Source organism: Zosterops lateralis, assembly GCF_965231275.1.
Source record: "Zosterops lateralis genome assembly, chromosome: W".
Taxonomy (NCBI): Eukaryota; Metazoa; Chordata; class Aves; order Passeriformes; family Zosteropidae; genus Zosterops; species Zosterops lateralis.
The window spans coordinates 18,473,698-18,492,117 of record NC_139801.1 but is presented as its reverse complement, the minus strand read 5'-3'; the positions used below and the strand labels follow the sequence as shown (position 1 = coordinate 18,492,117).

Below are 18,420 nucleotides of genomic sequence, written 5' to 3'. Positions count from 1 at the left end.
TCCTTGATGAGCAAACCGCTTTCATTTTTTCAGAAAACAGCAGTCAAGGTTATAAAAAGCACTTTGTGGAGAGCTTGGAAAGGCAGGCAGTTGGTTCTGAACTCTGCCCGGGGTGCCCTGTGGGCAAACATTGGGGCCCAGTTGGGCACTGGGAGCTCCTGTCAAAGCTGGACTCCCGAGGGATGGAGGATGCAGATCCCACAGAGGGTCGGGCACTGCAGGACTCTCTGTGCTGCACCTGGCCAGCACAATCCCAGGGGGTGGATGGCTGATTTGGGTTCTAGAGCTGTGCCCCAACAGCTCTGGGACTTCCCTGTGGTCACCTTTGGGATCTCATGTGCACATCCCTGTACCTTGACCCAGGCAGAAAGCTGGGCTCCTGAAGTGAATAAAGTTAAAAAGACTCCTGGTTACATGTTGAAAGTTTAAAGTGTTAAGAACTAATAATTGTATCCTCTTGATTGTTGTGTAGCAAATGTATCAATGTTCCAAATAGTTTGTACTCCAGGCCCCAGTTTTTCACCTTTTGAACTGTATGCCCCTTTTCCAAAACCCCTTACCTCCCTTGAGTCAGTCTTCACTGCTCCCCCGCCGCTGCCGGCCCCATGCCTGCCACCACCGGCCCTTCCAGCTGCATGCCCTCCTGCATTTCCGGCCGCATGCCCCCCGTCTACTTCCTGCTGGCGTCTGCTGCAGTTACCACCCCATGGAAATCACTGAAAACCCCCATGAAGCCTCGCTGTGAGCCAGGACCTAAATTGGCACCGAAAGTCCCCATCCGAGACAAACCAACGCAAGATCCAAACCCACAAAAGACAGTACTGAACTGGCTATGCCCTAAAGTGTTGGCAGACAGTTTTCTGCATCTCGCTGTAACTTGGAGGGCACCTGAGAAGGGGGGGATACCCCTGGATCGGGCCGGCCTGAGTGAGTTCAAGGATATCTGTGAGGGCGGGCTCCCGGCTCTGCAGTGACAAAGGCTGCAAAGCCGAATTGCCCCTCCTCTTCAACGGTGGACCAGGAAGAGCAGCGGCGGCTCAGACCATCCCTCGAGCTACCCCTTGAGAGCTGATCAATAAAGGCATTTTAAGGAGAAAACATTGTCTCCTGCTCATTTTTAACACTCCCTCCCCCCAAATCCTGCCTTTTTACCTGGAAAATTTCAACAACTTTCCTGTTGATAATTAAACAACTTAACCAGGATGTTGCACTGTAGGCCACCCATCAGAGCACGGGGTTTGCCTTCTGGATGGACATTGTGATGACACAGAACAGCACTAAATGTCCCACGGATCCTCTGCCACAACATTTTACCTCCAGGACTGTACAAATAAGATATTTGTATAAGATATAAGATTCATATATAAGATATAATCACTGTCTTACCAAGGCACGTTGTAACAGCCTACAGGAGACCGAGAAGTGGGTTGTTTTTTTTATTGCCTGGACTCCAGTGAACCAAAAGCAGGGAAAGGTGAGCCTTGAGTAAAGTCATTAAAATGCACAAGTAAGTTTTGTACTTTGTGTCAATTAAATTCTAAATAAATCAGACTTGGTCGTAATTAATTCTGTTAGTTACAAACAGGCAGTGTTGTCATTGCTTTGTGATAAAATAGAGATGCCTGGTAGTATTTAAGTTAAATTTACTGAGATAATTCTGGTTATTACCCAGGGACGTTTCTGAGAGTCTGATTCTGCCCCAGGCCTGGGCTGTGATGAGTGAAGGCATCAGGGCAGTGAGGAGCTGAGGAGCTGTTCAAGAGTCAAAGCTCGATACTGAAGAGTGAATCATGCCTAAAATGCCCTGAATTGTCAGGAATCAGGAGCACATTCACCTACTGACAGAAACACTGGGAAATGTTAATGGGGGCCAAACAATTGGAAGCAATTCCACATTGCTTTGCTCCCCTAACACTGTATTGAAAACAAGAATATGCCACTCCTCAATGTACCAATTAAAAATTTTCTGTTTCCTGGCTGTTGTAGTTTACTCCTGCTGAGCAAAGGCTGAGCCAGCCCAAGGTTAGTGGGAGGTTCTGGGAGTGAAGGCAATTAAAGTTTCCACAGTGGCATCACAGTCACCCCTTGGCTGTTGCTTTCTACAAGTCTGGAGTGAAAAAAAACCACAAATAAAATAAAACAACTTGGATAATCTCAGTTTTAGAGAGAACTATTTTGTGTAATGTAGGAGAATGAAAACCAAGGGCAAGAGGATAACCTTTTTTTCTTCCTATAAAAAGGGGTGAAAAGTTACATTTTTTAGGTAATAGATCTGTTCCATAAATCCAGGGAGAAGAGGTGAGGAAGAAGTGAGCTTCTGTGGCTCAGAAAAGTCTTATTTGTGAATATCCTCACTTATTGCACATACCAGGTGGCTGGTTGTAGAAGAAACTATTTAATTCAAATGAATATGTAAAAAAATTATATGTCCTGAGAAGGTGTAAATTCAAGAAAAAGTCCAACTACTTTCACTATTTCTCTCTGCTAAATGTTCCTTTAAAATGAAGTCTATGAAATCCTGACACATTAAAAGAAAGAATAAATAAAATATATTTCCTATCATCCTTTCATCTTTTCATCATTAATTCTTGCCCTTGTACACCACCTCAGCTTTGTGTTAGGAATGTTTCAGTGAAGAAATATTTTTTTCTTAATTTTTGAGATTGCATCTACATTTGAGATTATTTGGTTAGAAGGAAAACCTACAACTAAGTGGAAGTTAAATTTCACTTGAATCAAGTTATCTTTAAGTCCATTAGATTCCCATGAACATTTATTTCATACATAGAATTTATTCAGTGCAGTTTACATTTAATTTCTGATAAAAAGCTTTGCATTATATTTTTTTATGTCACTGTGATAATCAGATTCCAGAATTCACAGTAAAATTCCTTGCAATACACAACTAGATTTAAAAACTGATTTTGTACTTGTCATGCTGACTTCTCTGACCAGTCTTTCTTACTGAACACATGAAAAATCAATGCATTTCCCATTTGGGTTCCTAAGGTACATTATTTTCACTATTTTCTATGATTATGCAGGTAATACAATAATTTAAGAGAATAAAGGGTGCTGTAATGGAGATGGCTGAAATGGCGCCTTGATTTTCCTCCACACAAAAGAAGCCCCAAACCATCTCCTGGTGAAATTTAACCCTGAGCAGATCCTTCTCCATGAGCTCATCTCTCCCTGTGTATCAGCCCCCAGCAGCCTCTGTCTCTGTTATTTGATTTGTCACAGTTGCTGGGATTTGTTAAGCAAAATCATTCATGAAATAAACTCTGAGTACTCTCTGATTTGATAATTTGACATGACTTGATCTTGTTTCATACATTGTCTTCTTAGATTTGTCAGGCTGGAAAAATAGGAAAAAAGCCCTAGACAGCTTAAGATTTGACAAGTGAACCAATCTGTGCCCTCTTTGCTTGTGCATCTACTTCCTGCACTTAATGGGATTTAAAAAAAAAAAAAAAATTTTTAACTTTCCTCTATCAAACAAGTGCACAATTATGCCTCTGTACTCAGAAGTCTGGTTTGGTGTGGGTGATTTTTTTTGTTTGTGTTTTGTTTTCCCCAGTGGGTAATAGACAATAGAAATTCACTGCTTTGTAGCAAGTAAATTACCCTTCTGGTACCAGCATTTTACTGTACAAATATAGTCATGTATCACAGAGAATAAAAGCAGACAATAACTGATAGGCTGTTATTGGATCCAGAACCAGTAATAAACCCTAAGGAAATCACCAAAAGAGTCACAAACTCACTCAACTAGAACTTCTCTTTACTCACTTATTCAAACTTTTACCCCTGCTTTCACCAAGTGATTGGCCCAAAGGAAAGCTCTGGAGAAGGAAAACTTTCTTTACAAGCAAGAGAACTGAGTTTAGCATGGCATAAACTATGGGTGGGATTTTGGGATTTAGAGGGGATTTATTTAAAGAAATGGGATTATTTACTTGTGAAATTGTATAATTCTGCTTCCACATAGTTTTTTAAAAATCAGCTCAGGCCAAATAATGCTGTTAAATAACTAGCTAATTCATTATAATGAATTTTTTAAATTTCTATTACTTATTCCTATTATTTCTTATTTCTATTACTAAATCTTCAGATTTGTCAGAGTTAACTCCGTATCTCCAGGATAACATCACAACATGGACTGTGACACTGCTTTCACCTCAGAGAGGTGCAGGGCTGGAATCACTAAATCTGCTCTATGAAATGCAGCTGAACTGCTTGGCTCCCAGAAGAACTCTATCAATTCACACTGGTACTATGTACTGGTACAGAAGGCCAGTGCAGATCCTGCCTCCTGCAGGAGGGATCAACTCTCCCCAGTGCTGATTTGGATGGTGTTGGATAATCACAATTGTGCACTGCAAACTCCATCAGCCACGGGGGCTAGGACTGAATGAGGAGGGAAATGGAACTTCACAAGTCGAGGGTAAATCATTCAGAAATTGTAGAAAGGAGGAGCCAACTGACCTGCCCAGAAAGGGAGGTTTGGAATATTCAAGTTCAGTCCTAGGAATTCCTGGTGCAGTATTTTGCCCTGACAGGACACAACAGCTCCACTATCACTCTGTGCACTCCCATGAACATCATGCCTTCACCCAGTCCTTGGGGCCTGCAGCTAATTCTGATCGGGAAATTGTTTTACTTGTGCTGTACTTAGGAGCTTTTATGTGAGAACAATAAATTAGAGGGCTGGCGTGGCCTCAGGCATAGATTTGAAACAAGTCTATGGGAACATAAAAGGAAGAAAGGAAAACCTGCTCTTTATGATTATTTACAACACCACTGGGAAGCTCCATTCCAGGGATTTCTGTTTGAAAAGTACCTTTCATGTTCTGCAGAATTATCTCCTGGCTTTTCATCAAGTAAGAGGCTGAGAGTAAGAGCTCTATAACAACTTACTCAGCTTTATTTGATAAAGAGCTGTTAAATTCGGCCAGACAGATTTGACAATCTCTTGCTCACTTGTCCAGTTTAAGAGGGAAACTTTTAGTTGCTGTATATAAACTAACACGCAAATAAAGTTCTTGGGTGTTAGTTTATATAAAGTGGAGACAAAGTGCATCAAAACTGTAAAAGATGTGTTAATCCTGGTTCACCATCTGATTTGGCCAAGATCTGTCAAGGAGACCAACAGGCCTGAAATTTAAGGGAGAAAACTGAATTAACTTTAGTAATAAGTGGGATGATTTAGGGAAAGTCTTGAGTAACTCACTTGGTTATATTCCATATATAAAAGTAGATAGGACACACCATAAAATTTGCTTATAATCAATAGAAATTTAATTCAGAATACTTCAATTTTCAAACAGTTCTTTTTTAAGAAATATTGTGCTATATTCTTTCAGGTCTTGGAAAATATAGGAGTGACCCCTTTAAAATCAATCATCACTGTGTTTCAGTAGCAACTTTGTTATATTTCTTGAATAAACACCTAAGTTTTATGGGAGTTAGTAAAATTGCAAAGTTAACCCAGTTATTCAAATCAAAAGTGATCAAATTTGTCGTGGTTTGAAAGAAAAACGAGTGAGAGCCTCCAAGTCAGAGATACAATTTAATAAGAAGAAATGTTAAAAGGTAAAATAAAATAAATGCAATAACACAAAGGATCACTGACAGAGTCAGAATACAACCTGAGCAGGATGGTGGAAGCAGTCCAGATGAGGTGATCTTCCTGAAGCAGTGATCCTGTAGAAAGGTCTGGGAGCTCTGCTCCTCTGGGAATCCAATGGGTAAGGGCTTCTTGTACTGTCCGAAATCCCAGATTATATCCAGGTGAGACTGCTTGGCTCCTCCCCCTGGGCAGAGCATCTCACAGTGGGATGATGAGTGTGACATGGGTCCTTGATGGCCCATTAAACCGAGATAACTCCTGGAGGGAGTTACCTGTGAGTCATGGGCAAGGCACTGATGGGCCATTAGCAGGAGATAGCCCAAAGGAAGGGGGCCTGGGAAGAACACTGCCCCACCTGGTTTCAACAGTTCATGAAGATGGTGATAGAATAAATACTTGTGTACATCCTACACTACAACCCAGGACAAAATTATTCAGCCTAAAATAGAAACTTTAAAAATTTAATATTTGGAGTCCATTATGAGATTGCAAATACACTGTACTGCAGACTTCAATGGCATGTAAGTTTTAAATAAAGTAGATATTATAAAACAACTGAATAATTAATTCAATGCTAATTAAAGCCATAAACACGTTATGTGTAGTGTGGTAGGAGATGAAGCACTTCTGGGAAATAAGGCCTTTAACAAGCTTGGAGTACCAAGCTAGAGATGTGCTCATCAATTTCATTATTAATTCATTTCTAAGAACATGGCTCTGCTCGTGTAAGACCTGACAAAACAGCATGAGCAGGAATTTTGCAAACCTGAGTAACACAGCAGGCAAAACTCAGCCACAGCTGAGTGCCTCGGTCTGCTACAGAATAATCCCTCCCTACCCACTGGAGTCCAGCTCTTCCTTCAGCAATGTGGGGTTAAAGGCACGTTAAAATATTCCAGAGTGGAAAAAGAATTAATAAGCAGTGAATCTGAGGTGAGATACTCTAAAAAGAGCTATTGAAACAAAAGCTGGTGGTAAAGGCAGTTGAAGAAAGGATAAAATTCCCCTCATAGTGAATAAGGAATGTTCCTTTCCATGCCAGGACTCCTTCAGTTTTCAGCATGAGGGGTCCCCACTTCCATCAGCAGGGAAAATCCAGTTAAATTCTGTGCTGAAAACAGGAGGAGGAGATACCATGCAAAGCATTTGCCCTATTTCCTTACATTATTGGGTCAGCAATTCACTGGGAAGAGAGAGTTTTGTGAAATCAGTATTTTAAACACATTTTTCATCTATGAATCTTGCTTCCTCATTTCAAATGTCACACAGGATCTCTGGGAGAAGGAATTCCAGAAGGCCTGTAAAAGCTGCCGGGATGCCCAGGGACTTTACAGAGGTAGCAGAGTTATCCATCATTTGGGTGGGGAGGGAATTCCAATTGCTCTTCAGGGACAGAATTGCTGAAGGTAAAATACTGCACAAAATACTTCAAGTTGAAGTTCACCCTTTGCCTTCTTCCCAAAAAATCAGGGAAAAGGCTCTTGTAAATTCCTACGTAAATGATGTGAAGGATGGTATGGTATGAAAAGACATGATGGCACCTTCCCAGCTGTTCCTGTGCTCCAAGGCCTCATTGCCATATATGCAGCTTCCTGGGCTCCCCAGGAAAGGATGGAAAAATCAATGGATGTTGTAAAAGCAGCTCATCAAATGTGTGTCAAGACTTCCTGGTTTTCCTTGAGTCAGAACATTTTATGTATAATTTATAGATGTGATCAATGGCACTTCAACAAACGAAAACTACCCCAGCAGCTGAAATCAAGGTAGACCAGGCAGAGTTAAACCAGTAAAACATCCTCACTTTGGTTTTGTCCAAACAAACTTGAACCACACTACAGAACTGAGCAATGGAACATTAACAACCTTGAAAAAATATCTTTCAGCAAACTTATACTCTGAAAGTATCCCTTTCCTGATAACTGAAGCTCATCACACTCATCAGTGCAGGATGAACAGGCCTCAACAGTTTCACTCCAGCCAGGCTCACACCCCAACACACCTGAAGAGCCATGTAAGCCACAGAATAGAAATGTTCAATTCAACAATGATTTTTAGGCCTTAATATTCCAAAGGAAAAAACCCATCCATATCTATCTTTCCAAGCTGGCAAACATTAAGAACGACTGTCAGAACATCTCCAAGTTTCAGTTATCTGTGCCAGGGAAGATTTAAGACTTCCCAGTATGGTGACCTTGCCCCAAGTGTCCTTGTGCTTTCCACCTCAGCTGGGAATAAACAAATTTCTGATGTAACAAGAAGAGAGAGGACATCTGACTGCCTTTTGGGATCTAAGGCCCTGTCCCACCTTCACCCAACCTCTGCCTTCACCACTGAATCACAAAGGAGAAGCATGGAATAATTTGGGTTAGAAGAGCTCCCAGGAGGTGTCTGTTCCCACACCCACCCACGGCAGGGCCAGCTTTAATGTTGGATCGGGTTGTCCAGTGCCTTGTCCAGTCTGAAGTTTGGAATGTCTGCCCAGCACATCCAAGGACATTTAGAGGCTCACAGCAACACCAAAAATGGAACTTTGAGTGCCTCTGCTCTGTGTTGGGACAGTGATGGGGTGAATAAAATTAATTACTGCTGATATTCTGTGTTGTTGGGAGTTGTTCTTGGGATTGGAAGGAGAATATATATATATATATATATATATATATATATACGCACACCCCACCACCTGGGTGTACTCTTACAAGCTTTGGTGTAGGTGCACTGTTTATTATACCAGAAACACTGATCCCACTAAGACTTCCAGCCTTTACCTACAAATCACCACAAGGGTGATGAACCTTGAGCCCATTAACAAAAGAAAAAATTCTAATTAACACAGATAAGACCAATACAAGTAACTTTCCTTTGCAGAACTAAGATGTGTCATGGCAGGAAATGCTGGCAAAGTAAGCCACAGAATGTAATGTATTTACTGAAATTAATGGAAGGCTAATTCCTGAGAACACCAGGAGCCAGCATTCCATCAGGTTCCAGGAGTCTATTCCTGTGTTAGACGAAATATTGAAGCACCAGGATAAAGAACATCCCACAGTGAAGAAGACACATAACTCACCTGTTCATCTCTTCAAGGCAGTCGGTTGCGAAGTAGAAGCTCTTTATTTTGGGGTGACATGCTTTGAAGGCACTATAAAAAGAGCACAAAGAATAAAAACCACCTTTTCTTTCAAACAATTTGCTTACAAATACACCAGACTGTCCTGCTCTACAATTCTTCAGCATGTTACAGGTTTCATAGGCATTTCTCATCTTCAGTCTGAATTTTGCTGACTAAATTTATAGATGGGTTCTCCCTGATCTGATTTCATCTACATTTGTGACCCTCATACTTTGCAAAAATTTCAAAAGCCCTTGAATGACTTAAAAATATAAATCCTTTGGATAACCACTGATGTTCTATATCTAAAAAATTCTTGGGTGAATTTGAAAGATTTATTGAGTATATTCAAATACATTTTAGTTGTATTCCAAAGATCAACTAAAGGAATAAATGTTTGATGTCCCCCCCTCTTCTTATGTATTTAGATGACTGTTTTATGTTCTACAAAAAGAAATGCAGAGGGCTGCCAAGTTGAGCTAGAAATCACTGGAATAATAGATAATCAGATGGCATGGGTGATTATAATTCACATAAAATGCTTTTTATTAATGCTTTTATGTGGTCTAATCCCTGGGCTCTCCCTCAGCTGAGCAGTTGAAAGCTGCTAAGAACAATAATCAACAGTTTTTACAATTTTTTTGTGTGGGTATAATGAAAAGGAGTTCCCAGCATTAAAGACTATTAATTTGATTAGCTGGCAAATGTTAAAAAAAATACCACACTATCATTCATAACATTTATGTTAAAATACTGACATTTATATGGTGATTAGCAGATGTAAGAATTAGATTAGGAATCATTACACATGGAATTATGAAGAACCTGTGATGCAACATTTCCACTATCAATAGCTTAAATGCAAATGAATGTTTTATTAATTACTATGACATTGCAGTTTTCAAAGACAAGATGAAAGCTGAAGAAGCTTCACATGGGCACAGTGATTTTAAAAATATATATAATTAATACAAATGCATCCAGCAACAGCTCTCCTAACAAATGTCCTACAGCAGAGTTTTATTTCTGTGCAGTTTCATTTTTCATGAGATTAGGGATATAAAGGGTAAGGTTATCTTTGCACAGAGGGTTTTCATTAAATATTAAATTCCATAAAAGGAGACTGTAGAGGTATTTAAGTGTTATTTTGGCATCTGGACAGTGATAATTTCCACTGGAGAGCCTTACTGCCCTGGCTACTGGTACTTTGCAAATAAAAGCAGTGAACGACTGTGAAATCCCACACAGGGATCTGTGGTGCTTACTAGATGGCATAGGCTTGTTAATTATCTCTCTTTTGATCATTATATAAATGCAGTTTTAAGTATGGTCTGATCAAATTTATGCTTTCTTTTAACTGATTGGTATGATATGATTTTAGTGTCAAGAATTCTTATCATTCTTAGTCTCCTGCTTTTAATGTAGAACTTTTTGATCCCCATATGCCAGCTGAGTACCAGCAACTCTAACTGCTTCTATGGAAGCAGCTGTGGGTAAGAAAGGTGAAATAGTTTTGTGTGTCTTTAGACATGTGAATTAGAGCACTACATGGCACATCTTTAATTGCACAGAGATTAGCAAATACTGTACTTTCAACAGAAATTCCTTACACTGCTACATTTTTGATGCTTGAAATAGAAAATAATGACTAAACAAACACTCCTGCACAGTTCTACTGTTGGTCTGAACTCTGCAGCATCTGTACCTCCTCCTGCTCCACTTGCCCAACCATCTCCCAGTGGGATTGGCTAGGATTGGAGAGGATAAGGTGGTGAGTCTAAAGATCCTAACCCTCTTGGCTAATCCTGAAAGAATATTACATGATGGAGTTTCTGCTTGTAAATAGGATTATTTTTCTAGACAGTGTTATAAATGCAATGGCAAATATCGGATTAACAAAGAAACAATTTATTAATAACACGATACCAATCACCAATAAAAGAGAAAACCACAAAATAGGAAATTAGCAGCGCCGCGCCGGGTGGATGAGGGGTCTGCACACCAGGGTACAGGTCGCCCAAATCCATCCCGAACGATTCTCAGTCCACCGTTTTATAGGATTTTTCTGCCCTGAGGCAGTCCAGGTGTCCAGGATGGGCCAAATAGTCCAAATTTCTTTTCGATGGCCTTCCCGGATTTGTCGGACTCTGCAGACCGTATTCCGGGAAGATCCTTTCACATGCGGATGGAGCTCGCTGGCCCATGTTTATTTCAATGTGTATTCCTCGGCGGAGAATTCTCTTTTTCATTTGGAGAGGAATTTCACTGTCTGGGTTGCGATGCCGATTCTTATCTGGGTTGGCTAGTGTCTTTGTTTCTCGTAATGGTCCTTGTCCTGTTCTCTTCGTCCTCAGGATTGAGGACGGTGGAAGCCTGGCGGGGGAATAATTTCTACGGACCATACTTTTTCATATTTTATATTGACACCAATCTAACATTTCTTGCTATATTCTTTTATCACGAATTTTTACCCAATGTCACATTTATCACAACAGGAAATTTAAATACATACACGCATTCAAATGCCAGCATTGGGGTTTCAAGTCAATGTTAATGGGTAGAAGTTAGTGTGATGAACAGAGTTTGATTTGGCTCCACTGTGCTCCTGTAATGTGATAAAATCTATGATTAGTGGATCATTTTCTAGTGGAAGGTGTCCCTGCCAACGTAGGGTCTGGAATGGGATGATCTTTAAGGTCCCTTTTGTTATGGGGAACATACTGCATTAAATAATTTGTGCTAAAATAAATTATAAATAAAAGCAATGAACAAATACCGATTCCGGGAAACTAGGTTTGCATTCCAGGATGAGTGGCTCCATCAAAAGGATAATAGGAATCAACACTTGAAAAGAAGGTCCCACCCTGGAGATGTGCCATTAACGGTGATTAATCAAGGATTCTCCGAATCAGATAAGACTCAACGCAACCTTCTCATAAAATTCATCAATTCATCAGGCTCTGCCCAGAAAACTATTCAAAAGAAAAACTGCCTAAAAAGAAAACTGAAGAATACACAATCCGAGCAAAAGTGGACAAAGGAACCCAGCCTTGGGGAAAATAAACAGTATAAAAACTGGACCCTTGGTGCTGAGATTTGTGAACGGGGAAGGATAGGTGCGATAGAGGCCTGTCCATACGTTCCACCCAGTGTCAATCCCGGGATCGGGACTGTCCTTTTATCGTGGCTTTCCAAATTTACCGTTACATGAAAATAAACTTTGGGTTTTTTAAATTTTATTTTTCAAATCTGTCTGTTTCATTTATAACACTTTCAACCCAAACGAGGCTGTGATCCTGTGATTATTAGAATATTTTACATTCTCACAGGAACCCTGCCTCAGTTAAGGCACAGAGAGGTGAAATCAGGAGTATGCAACAGGTCAGGCATTGTCTGAAGGGGTACTGGCTCAGCTGTTACAGAACTTGTGAACGTGTCATAGAAGGCAGAAAGAGCAAGAATTTTTTCAGGGTAAATCAGTTAAATGCTGCCAGTCCAGTTGCTTTGACAAAGGAGTTCTCACATGCCAGGTCCCTGCAAACAGCTCTAATTGGTTACTATATGAATGTTCCTTAAGATCTTTCTGTCTGATACTGTGATAATTTCCTGAGATAGTGAACATTAAAGCTGCAATAATGTATTGCACTGTTAGGTATCTGCAGACTGGAGAAAAGAAATCTTTATTGCTAGGAAATAGAGATCCCAATTCTGTGCAAACTTGTGATTTAAATGCTTTGCAGTTCTGTGTCAGGGCTGCAACACACAACAATAAATCTATCTTCATCCCAGCACGGTCACTAATGTTATGGGGGAATGTCTGTATAAAATAATTCGTGCTAGAAATTAAGGAATATAAAAATAAGAAAACACAAGCAGATACCAAGAAAGTTGATTTACATCTGTAAGGGGACAAGAGACCACAGAATTTGCAAAAGAAAAGGAGTTGCAGCCACGGAGATGGGTAATCAAAGATGCTCAGTCTAGGTTACGCCTACATGATTGAGATCAGATATGCATCAATGACAGGACGCCTAGCTCCTCCCCTCCTCTGCCCGGAAAACTATTCAGGAGAACTGGAGTCCTAAAAGAAGACGCATGAATATACAATCTGAGCAAAGGTGGACAAAGAAACCCTGCCTCGGGGAGAATAAACTGTATATAAACTGCACTTTTGGTGGAGGGATTTGTGAAGGAGGGGGGACTGGTGTGATAGAGGCCAGTCCAAAGTTCACCCAGTGTCGATCTCAGGATCAGGACTGTCCTTTTGTCGTGGCTTTCTGAGTTCACTGTTATGCGAAAACAAATTTTATTTTTTTTATTTTTCAAATCCAGCTGTCTCATTTATAACACTAAGATTATTATTAGGGAAGTGTTTAGATACATTTCTAGCATTAGGAACTGGAGTCTCCAGGGGAACAATTTGAGATGTATAGATGTGAATAATTTAGAGGAATTATATCTATATATTTACGTTTGGCTTGGTTTGGAGGGCCCCAGACTGGCTGCAATAATCAAGATGTGGTATAGTGAGTGCCAGTTTAAAGAACAATCCCTTCATTCCATTGGCTGCACTCCAGTTAACACAGCCCAGGAAGTTTCTTCCCTGTGGAGGCCTTCTGGTGGCTCAAGGGGGCTTTGTTGTCTGCAAAGACTGTCAAGTTCTTTTCAGAAGTCATAAAATTATGAAACTGTAGTAACATTTAAGCTGTACCTTCATGTCTGTCTGTACTACAGTGACATCTGTATAGAGCTCTGACAGCACACTTGCAATATGAAGTGACGAAACTGTGGCATATCCTTGATAAATTTAAGACCCAAATTTGCATTAACTAGGCAATGAAAATTTTCACTAGGAGGAAATTGTTGAAGGTTCAGGCAAAGCACCAGTTGATAAGGACTAATTATACCTGTGGCTCAATTAATCTTTATACTTGGGGATCAGCGTCATCATGGGGCATTATAATTATCAGTATCTTTGAAAATAACACTATATTCATGTCATGCCTCAGCATACAAACTCAAATAACTATAATTTCTCATAGTCTATGATCACTTTTAATCAGGAGGATGCAGGTGTTGCCTAAAAGCAGTGGAAAGTTTTTCAGTGGCAATGCAAAAAGCCTCCTTTCACAGGGACAAGGTCATTGCACATCCAGCTATAGCCCAGAGAGCTGAAGCAGCCTCAGATAATGCCACGGTTCCTGTAATAATCAGGGTACCTTCATTAAATGCATTACTGAGGCAAATCATCAAACCATACCGAATTATGCATTCAATTATCTATATTCTTGTGAAAACTTTCTTAAGGCTATTCCATCACTGTGAGCCATGGACATCAGGAACAGCCAGGCTGGGGAGCAGAACTCCTCATCCCACAGAACAGTGGGAGAGAGAAATCCATTAATTATCCCAGTAAGCCTTCAAATCCTTTAGTTTCAAAAGGGTTTGAGCATTTCACATCAATAGCTCTATAAATAACCCTCTGAGATCTGAGGGGAAATCCAAACTGAGTTCCAAAATGTTCTTAGTTCTGCACTGGGGAGAGCTGAAGGAAAACCAACACTGATTTTGGCTTTGCAGTAGAACCAGGCAATGGAATGATGCTCACTCCTGGCCTTGTGGGACAACCCAGGAAAGGACAGGTGAGTGTTTTCCAGGTGTGCTCACAGGGGCTGTGGGTTGAAGCTGGCCAGACACAGCCAGGGCCCCCATTCCCACATGCTGGATATACTGAATTTCACTGCACACTTCCCGGTAAAACAGTGGCTAAGGTAAGGTGCAGTTCTTGTGATGAGGAAAATATATAAATGGTAGTCCATGAAGGAAGGAATCAAATGAAAATTCAGCTCAGGAGAAAAGGGAATATACTACGAACATTTTCATTATACTTTTACCTCTGGACCTGCCTCTTTTTGAAAGGATTCAAAGCCTCAAGGTTCTCAGCTTTCAGTCGTGGGCAAAGTTTTAGTTAATCGGACTTTTCCCTGTGCATATACCCTACAGAAATCCTTCTCTAAGCTGAGTTCTGAGGGATTGTGTTCTCATGCTTTGAGGAAAGCTCTGGAAGCTATTTCTAGCTGTGCACAGTGACCTTCTGTTTGATCTTGGTTAATTCACTGAAATCTGTTAAGTGCTTTATATTCTAACAAAAGAGTATTATTTTTCCTGCATTTTTTCAATATCATTATTAATATCTACTCATCGCTCTGAGGTATTTATAGTGCTCAGTTCATGTTTAATTTCTATAGTGATACCCTCAGCTGAAAGGAGAAATAGAAGTGTAAATTGCACTGTGTTGTACTTCTCTGACACAGTATAATATCCCCAGACAAGAACAGGCAACTGAAGAGGTTTGGTTTTCTGATGAGCAGTCTCTATTGTAATTCATATCTTCAATATTTCTATTCTATTGTGCTCATAGTTGTAGGACTTGTTTCCTCAGACCAAAACTGCACTCAGTCATTGGAAAGGCACAGGAAAAATCCAGAATACTTAGTTAAAAGGAGGAAAGCATACAAAGGCAAATGCAAATAATTCAGGAGATCCAAGCAAAGTACTACTCTCAAAGCATTGGAATTGTTCTGTTAAACCTGTTCATTGCAATCCCAACACTGTTTGGAAGCAGTTTCCAATGTGTGTCTGTTATTAAATATTCCTTAATTGTGGAAAGCTTACAATATGCTTTTTAGTGGAGTGGAATGTAGAAGTAGCAATATGCACACAAGCAATAATGCAGAGTTCATTTTGCATATGGAACCTAAATATTTTAGCAGCTGAGAACAACACAATATTGGGTATGAAAAGCTTCCTCCATAAAAGAGAAAATTAATATTATATTTGTCATCCCCTGGTATGATATTTGTTATGCTATTTGCTGTGGAAAAATACAGCCCTACTGAACCTGAGAAAGTTTTATCTCTTTACTAAAGTATTCATAGCTTTTTGATTTACTTATTTAACCGAAGCTGTAACTGGACAAGCTGGCTAAAGAGTTATCCATTTTAATCCAGTAAATGGAATTTACATTACATTGCATCTTTTATAATAAAGAGAAATACTAAAGCTTAAGTGGATCCATGATGTTATATCTACAGATTTCAAGGTTTTTTTCTCAGTAACTTCCTTCTCTGGACTTTGCAAGTGTTCAGTACTATGTATAGCAAACTTCCAAGAGTAATCCTTTATAAACATAATTGACACATTACTTACTGTTTTCGTCTGCATTCATTTGCTCTGTCTATCCTGAACTCAGGTAAACTAATGAATCCTTCTGCTTTTTCATCCTATTAAATGAGAAAAAATAAAGATGTTGAAAAGGAACACAGAATTAAAGGAGAGAAATGAGCAGCAGCTGTTTGGGTTTTATACAAAGAACAACTACCCAGTCAAAGGAAATACTGAATGTATTTTGCACGTACTGTTTTTATTATTAAATGGATTCAATTCATCACACAATGTAAATAACCTCTATGAGGTAACTAAACTGATAATTTCTCAAAGGAGGCACAGCCATCTCAATCCCCTTTTGGTGATGGTCACAGAAAACCTTTCAGCCCCAAACATAGCACCTAAACAGAGGAGCGCTCTCAGATTCTTCACCATAAATCTCCATTTTACAGCTGTTTGGTGGATGCCTCTCTTTAAAGTCACAGTTGTCAGACCAGGTGTCCTGCTGATGGCCCCTGAGAAGCTTCCTTGGTGAGGTCACCTCTGATTAAATGGGGAGATAACCAGGAAATGTATCCTGTCACTTTTTGCTTATTTTGAAGCAATTCAGCAGGAAACGCAGGAAGACATATTAACACCAGGCAGGTTTTTGAAAGGTATTAGCAAAGGTACAGTGAATTATGGCTTGGTTTGAGCCACAGCCTGAGAGTCGGGGGGACACAGCCAGTGCCCCCCACCTGGCACGGGAAATGTCAAACACCACAAAACCTCTTGATCAGCCACAGCCTGAACACCCTCTTGGGCTACAAAACCCACAAAAACTCAGGGGAATTATGCTGCTAAACTCATCCTCTGGAAGAAAATGGGAGAGGTGGAGTGAAAGATCAGTAACCAAAGTAGGCTGCAGAGTTCAGCTCAAGCCCTGGGGCTGCTGTACACAAATGGAAGAGCAGCTTTGAACCATTTTGGGCTTCTCCCCTCTTATTTTCCCTACAGATTGCACCAGCATAGGCCCATTTGTTTTCAGGAAAATTTCACCAAGAACAGCATTTTACACATGAGAAACTGCAAAATCCAGACTAATTCAACAAAAAGCAAGAGGAACATCGATATAAAAATAACTTCTAGATAAAGAGATTTATAAATTCAGATTTTCACATCTGCTTCACAGAATGCTTAACTAACACAAATGATCACGCTTTACACAGCCCCCCTCCAACTGAAACTGGGGAAGGTTGAGTGTAAACACTGTGTTAGTCCAAATAAATCTGTGGAAAAGGATTAACTACAGACATATTCATTTCTTAAAGACTGCCATGAACATCTGCTATTTTATTAAGCTTGAACATGGACTTGGAGACTTTTAAAAAGACTTTCAATTGAAATATTTCCAGCCAGAGTGTCCCAGACCTAGCAATTAAAGTGGCAGTTCATCTGAGCACGCAGTAAAAATAGACTTTAAAAGAATTATAAATCTTAAAGTTTCATTTTTACTTTGTCCAAGCTTGGTGCGTACTTACATTCTGGTTTGTGTACCAGTACAAGGAGGAGTCCTTCAGAATGAACCAGTACTTTTTCCACTTCTGGGTGAAATAACCTTTGGCATCCTTTTTCTTCCAGAGCCAGCCTTTGCAGTCGCCGTGCCCCAGGTCCTTGCAGGAAATGCGCCTCCTACTCACGCTGGAGAGGGAACTCCCTGGGAACACCACGGGGTGAGAGGGGGGAAAACTGTTCCATTTTTAAATAAAAACCCTCCAAGCCAAATCCTCTCTAGACTCGGAATGAACCATTTCCAAATTCAACAGTGCCCTGCAATTTTGGTTTCTCCATTAATGCAAAATAAAAAGGGCCTGGTTTATTCAATGTTTTATTTAATCTCTAGAGGGTTGATTCCTCTAAGGGCTGATTTGTTTTTTTCCTGATTAAGATGGACAGCATCATTCCAAAGTAAAAATGTATTTATTTAGCCTCAGTCAGGAACTCAGAGTATGACGCAATCTGTACACAGATGCAAACACTACTTTTTTCTGTATATCTTCCCTTTAGCAGCAGAAGCCCTGTCAAATTAAGGGAATTTTTAAACCCAGTTTTTATAAACAATAAAAAAAGAAAGATTGTTCACTTCCATAACAGTGCACATGCTTATGTGATTTTTATCCTGAAGTGAACAATAATATTTTGACTTTACAGCATCCTGTTAGAGGCACAGCACCAGGAATGGGGTTGTTTTTCTTTTTCTTGGTGTTATTTCAATGAATCCCAATTGAAAGGCTTGGATTGCCTTGTAAATATTAATAACCTCATTTTTTTAAATAAATATGGTATAATTTATTTTCCTGAAAAAAAACTCTGTAGGAAATCTCCTTAACATATCAGACTTTTTTTTCTGTGAAAAATCAAGTTTATGATGCTACAAGAATTACATTTGTCCTACAGCTGTGAAACAGGGAATAAATTTAGAGAATTTAAAACACCATCCTTTGCTCTGCAGTGTTCCACAAGCAAGTTCTCA

At 39.9% G+C, this 18,420-nt stretch overlaps 1 protein-coding gene across 1 annotated transcript in view; it reads right to left on the bottom strand.

The window, feature by feature from the left end:
* LOC310922088 (connector enhancer of kinase suppressor of ras 2-like) overlaps positions 1–18,420 on the bottom strand; it is a gene marked incomplete at its 5' end in the record, with an annotated part of 327,314 nt that overhangs the window by 7,466 nt on the left and 301,428 nt on the right. Inside the window, 3 exons of the mRNA XM_083882408.1 lie at positions 8,700–8,771; positions 15,951–16,024; positions 17,429–17,604. Coding sequence (XP_083738534.1) covers positions 8,700–8,771; positions 15,951–16,024; positions 17,429–17,604 — 322 coding nt within the window. The remainder of the gene's footprint in view (positions 1–8,699; positions 8,772–15,950; positions 16,025–17,428; positions 17,605–18,420) is intronic.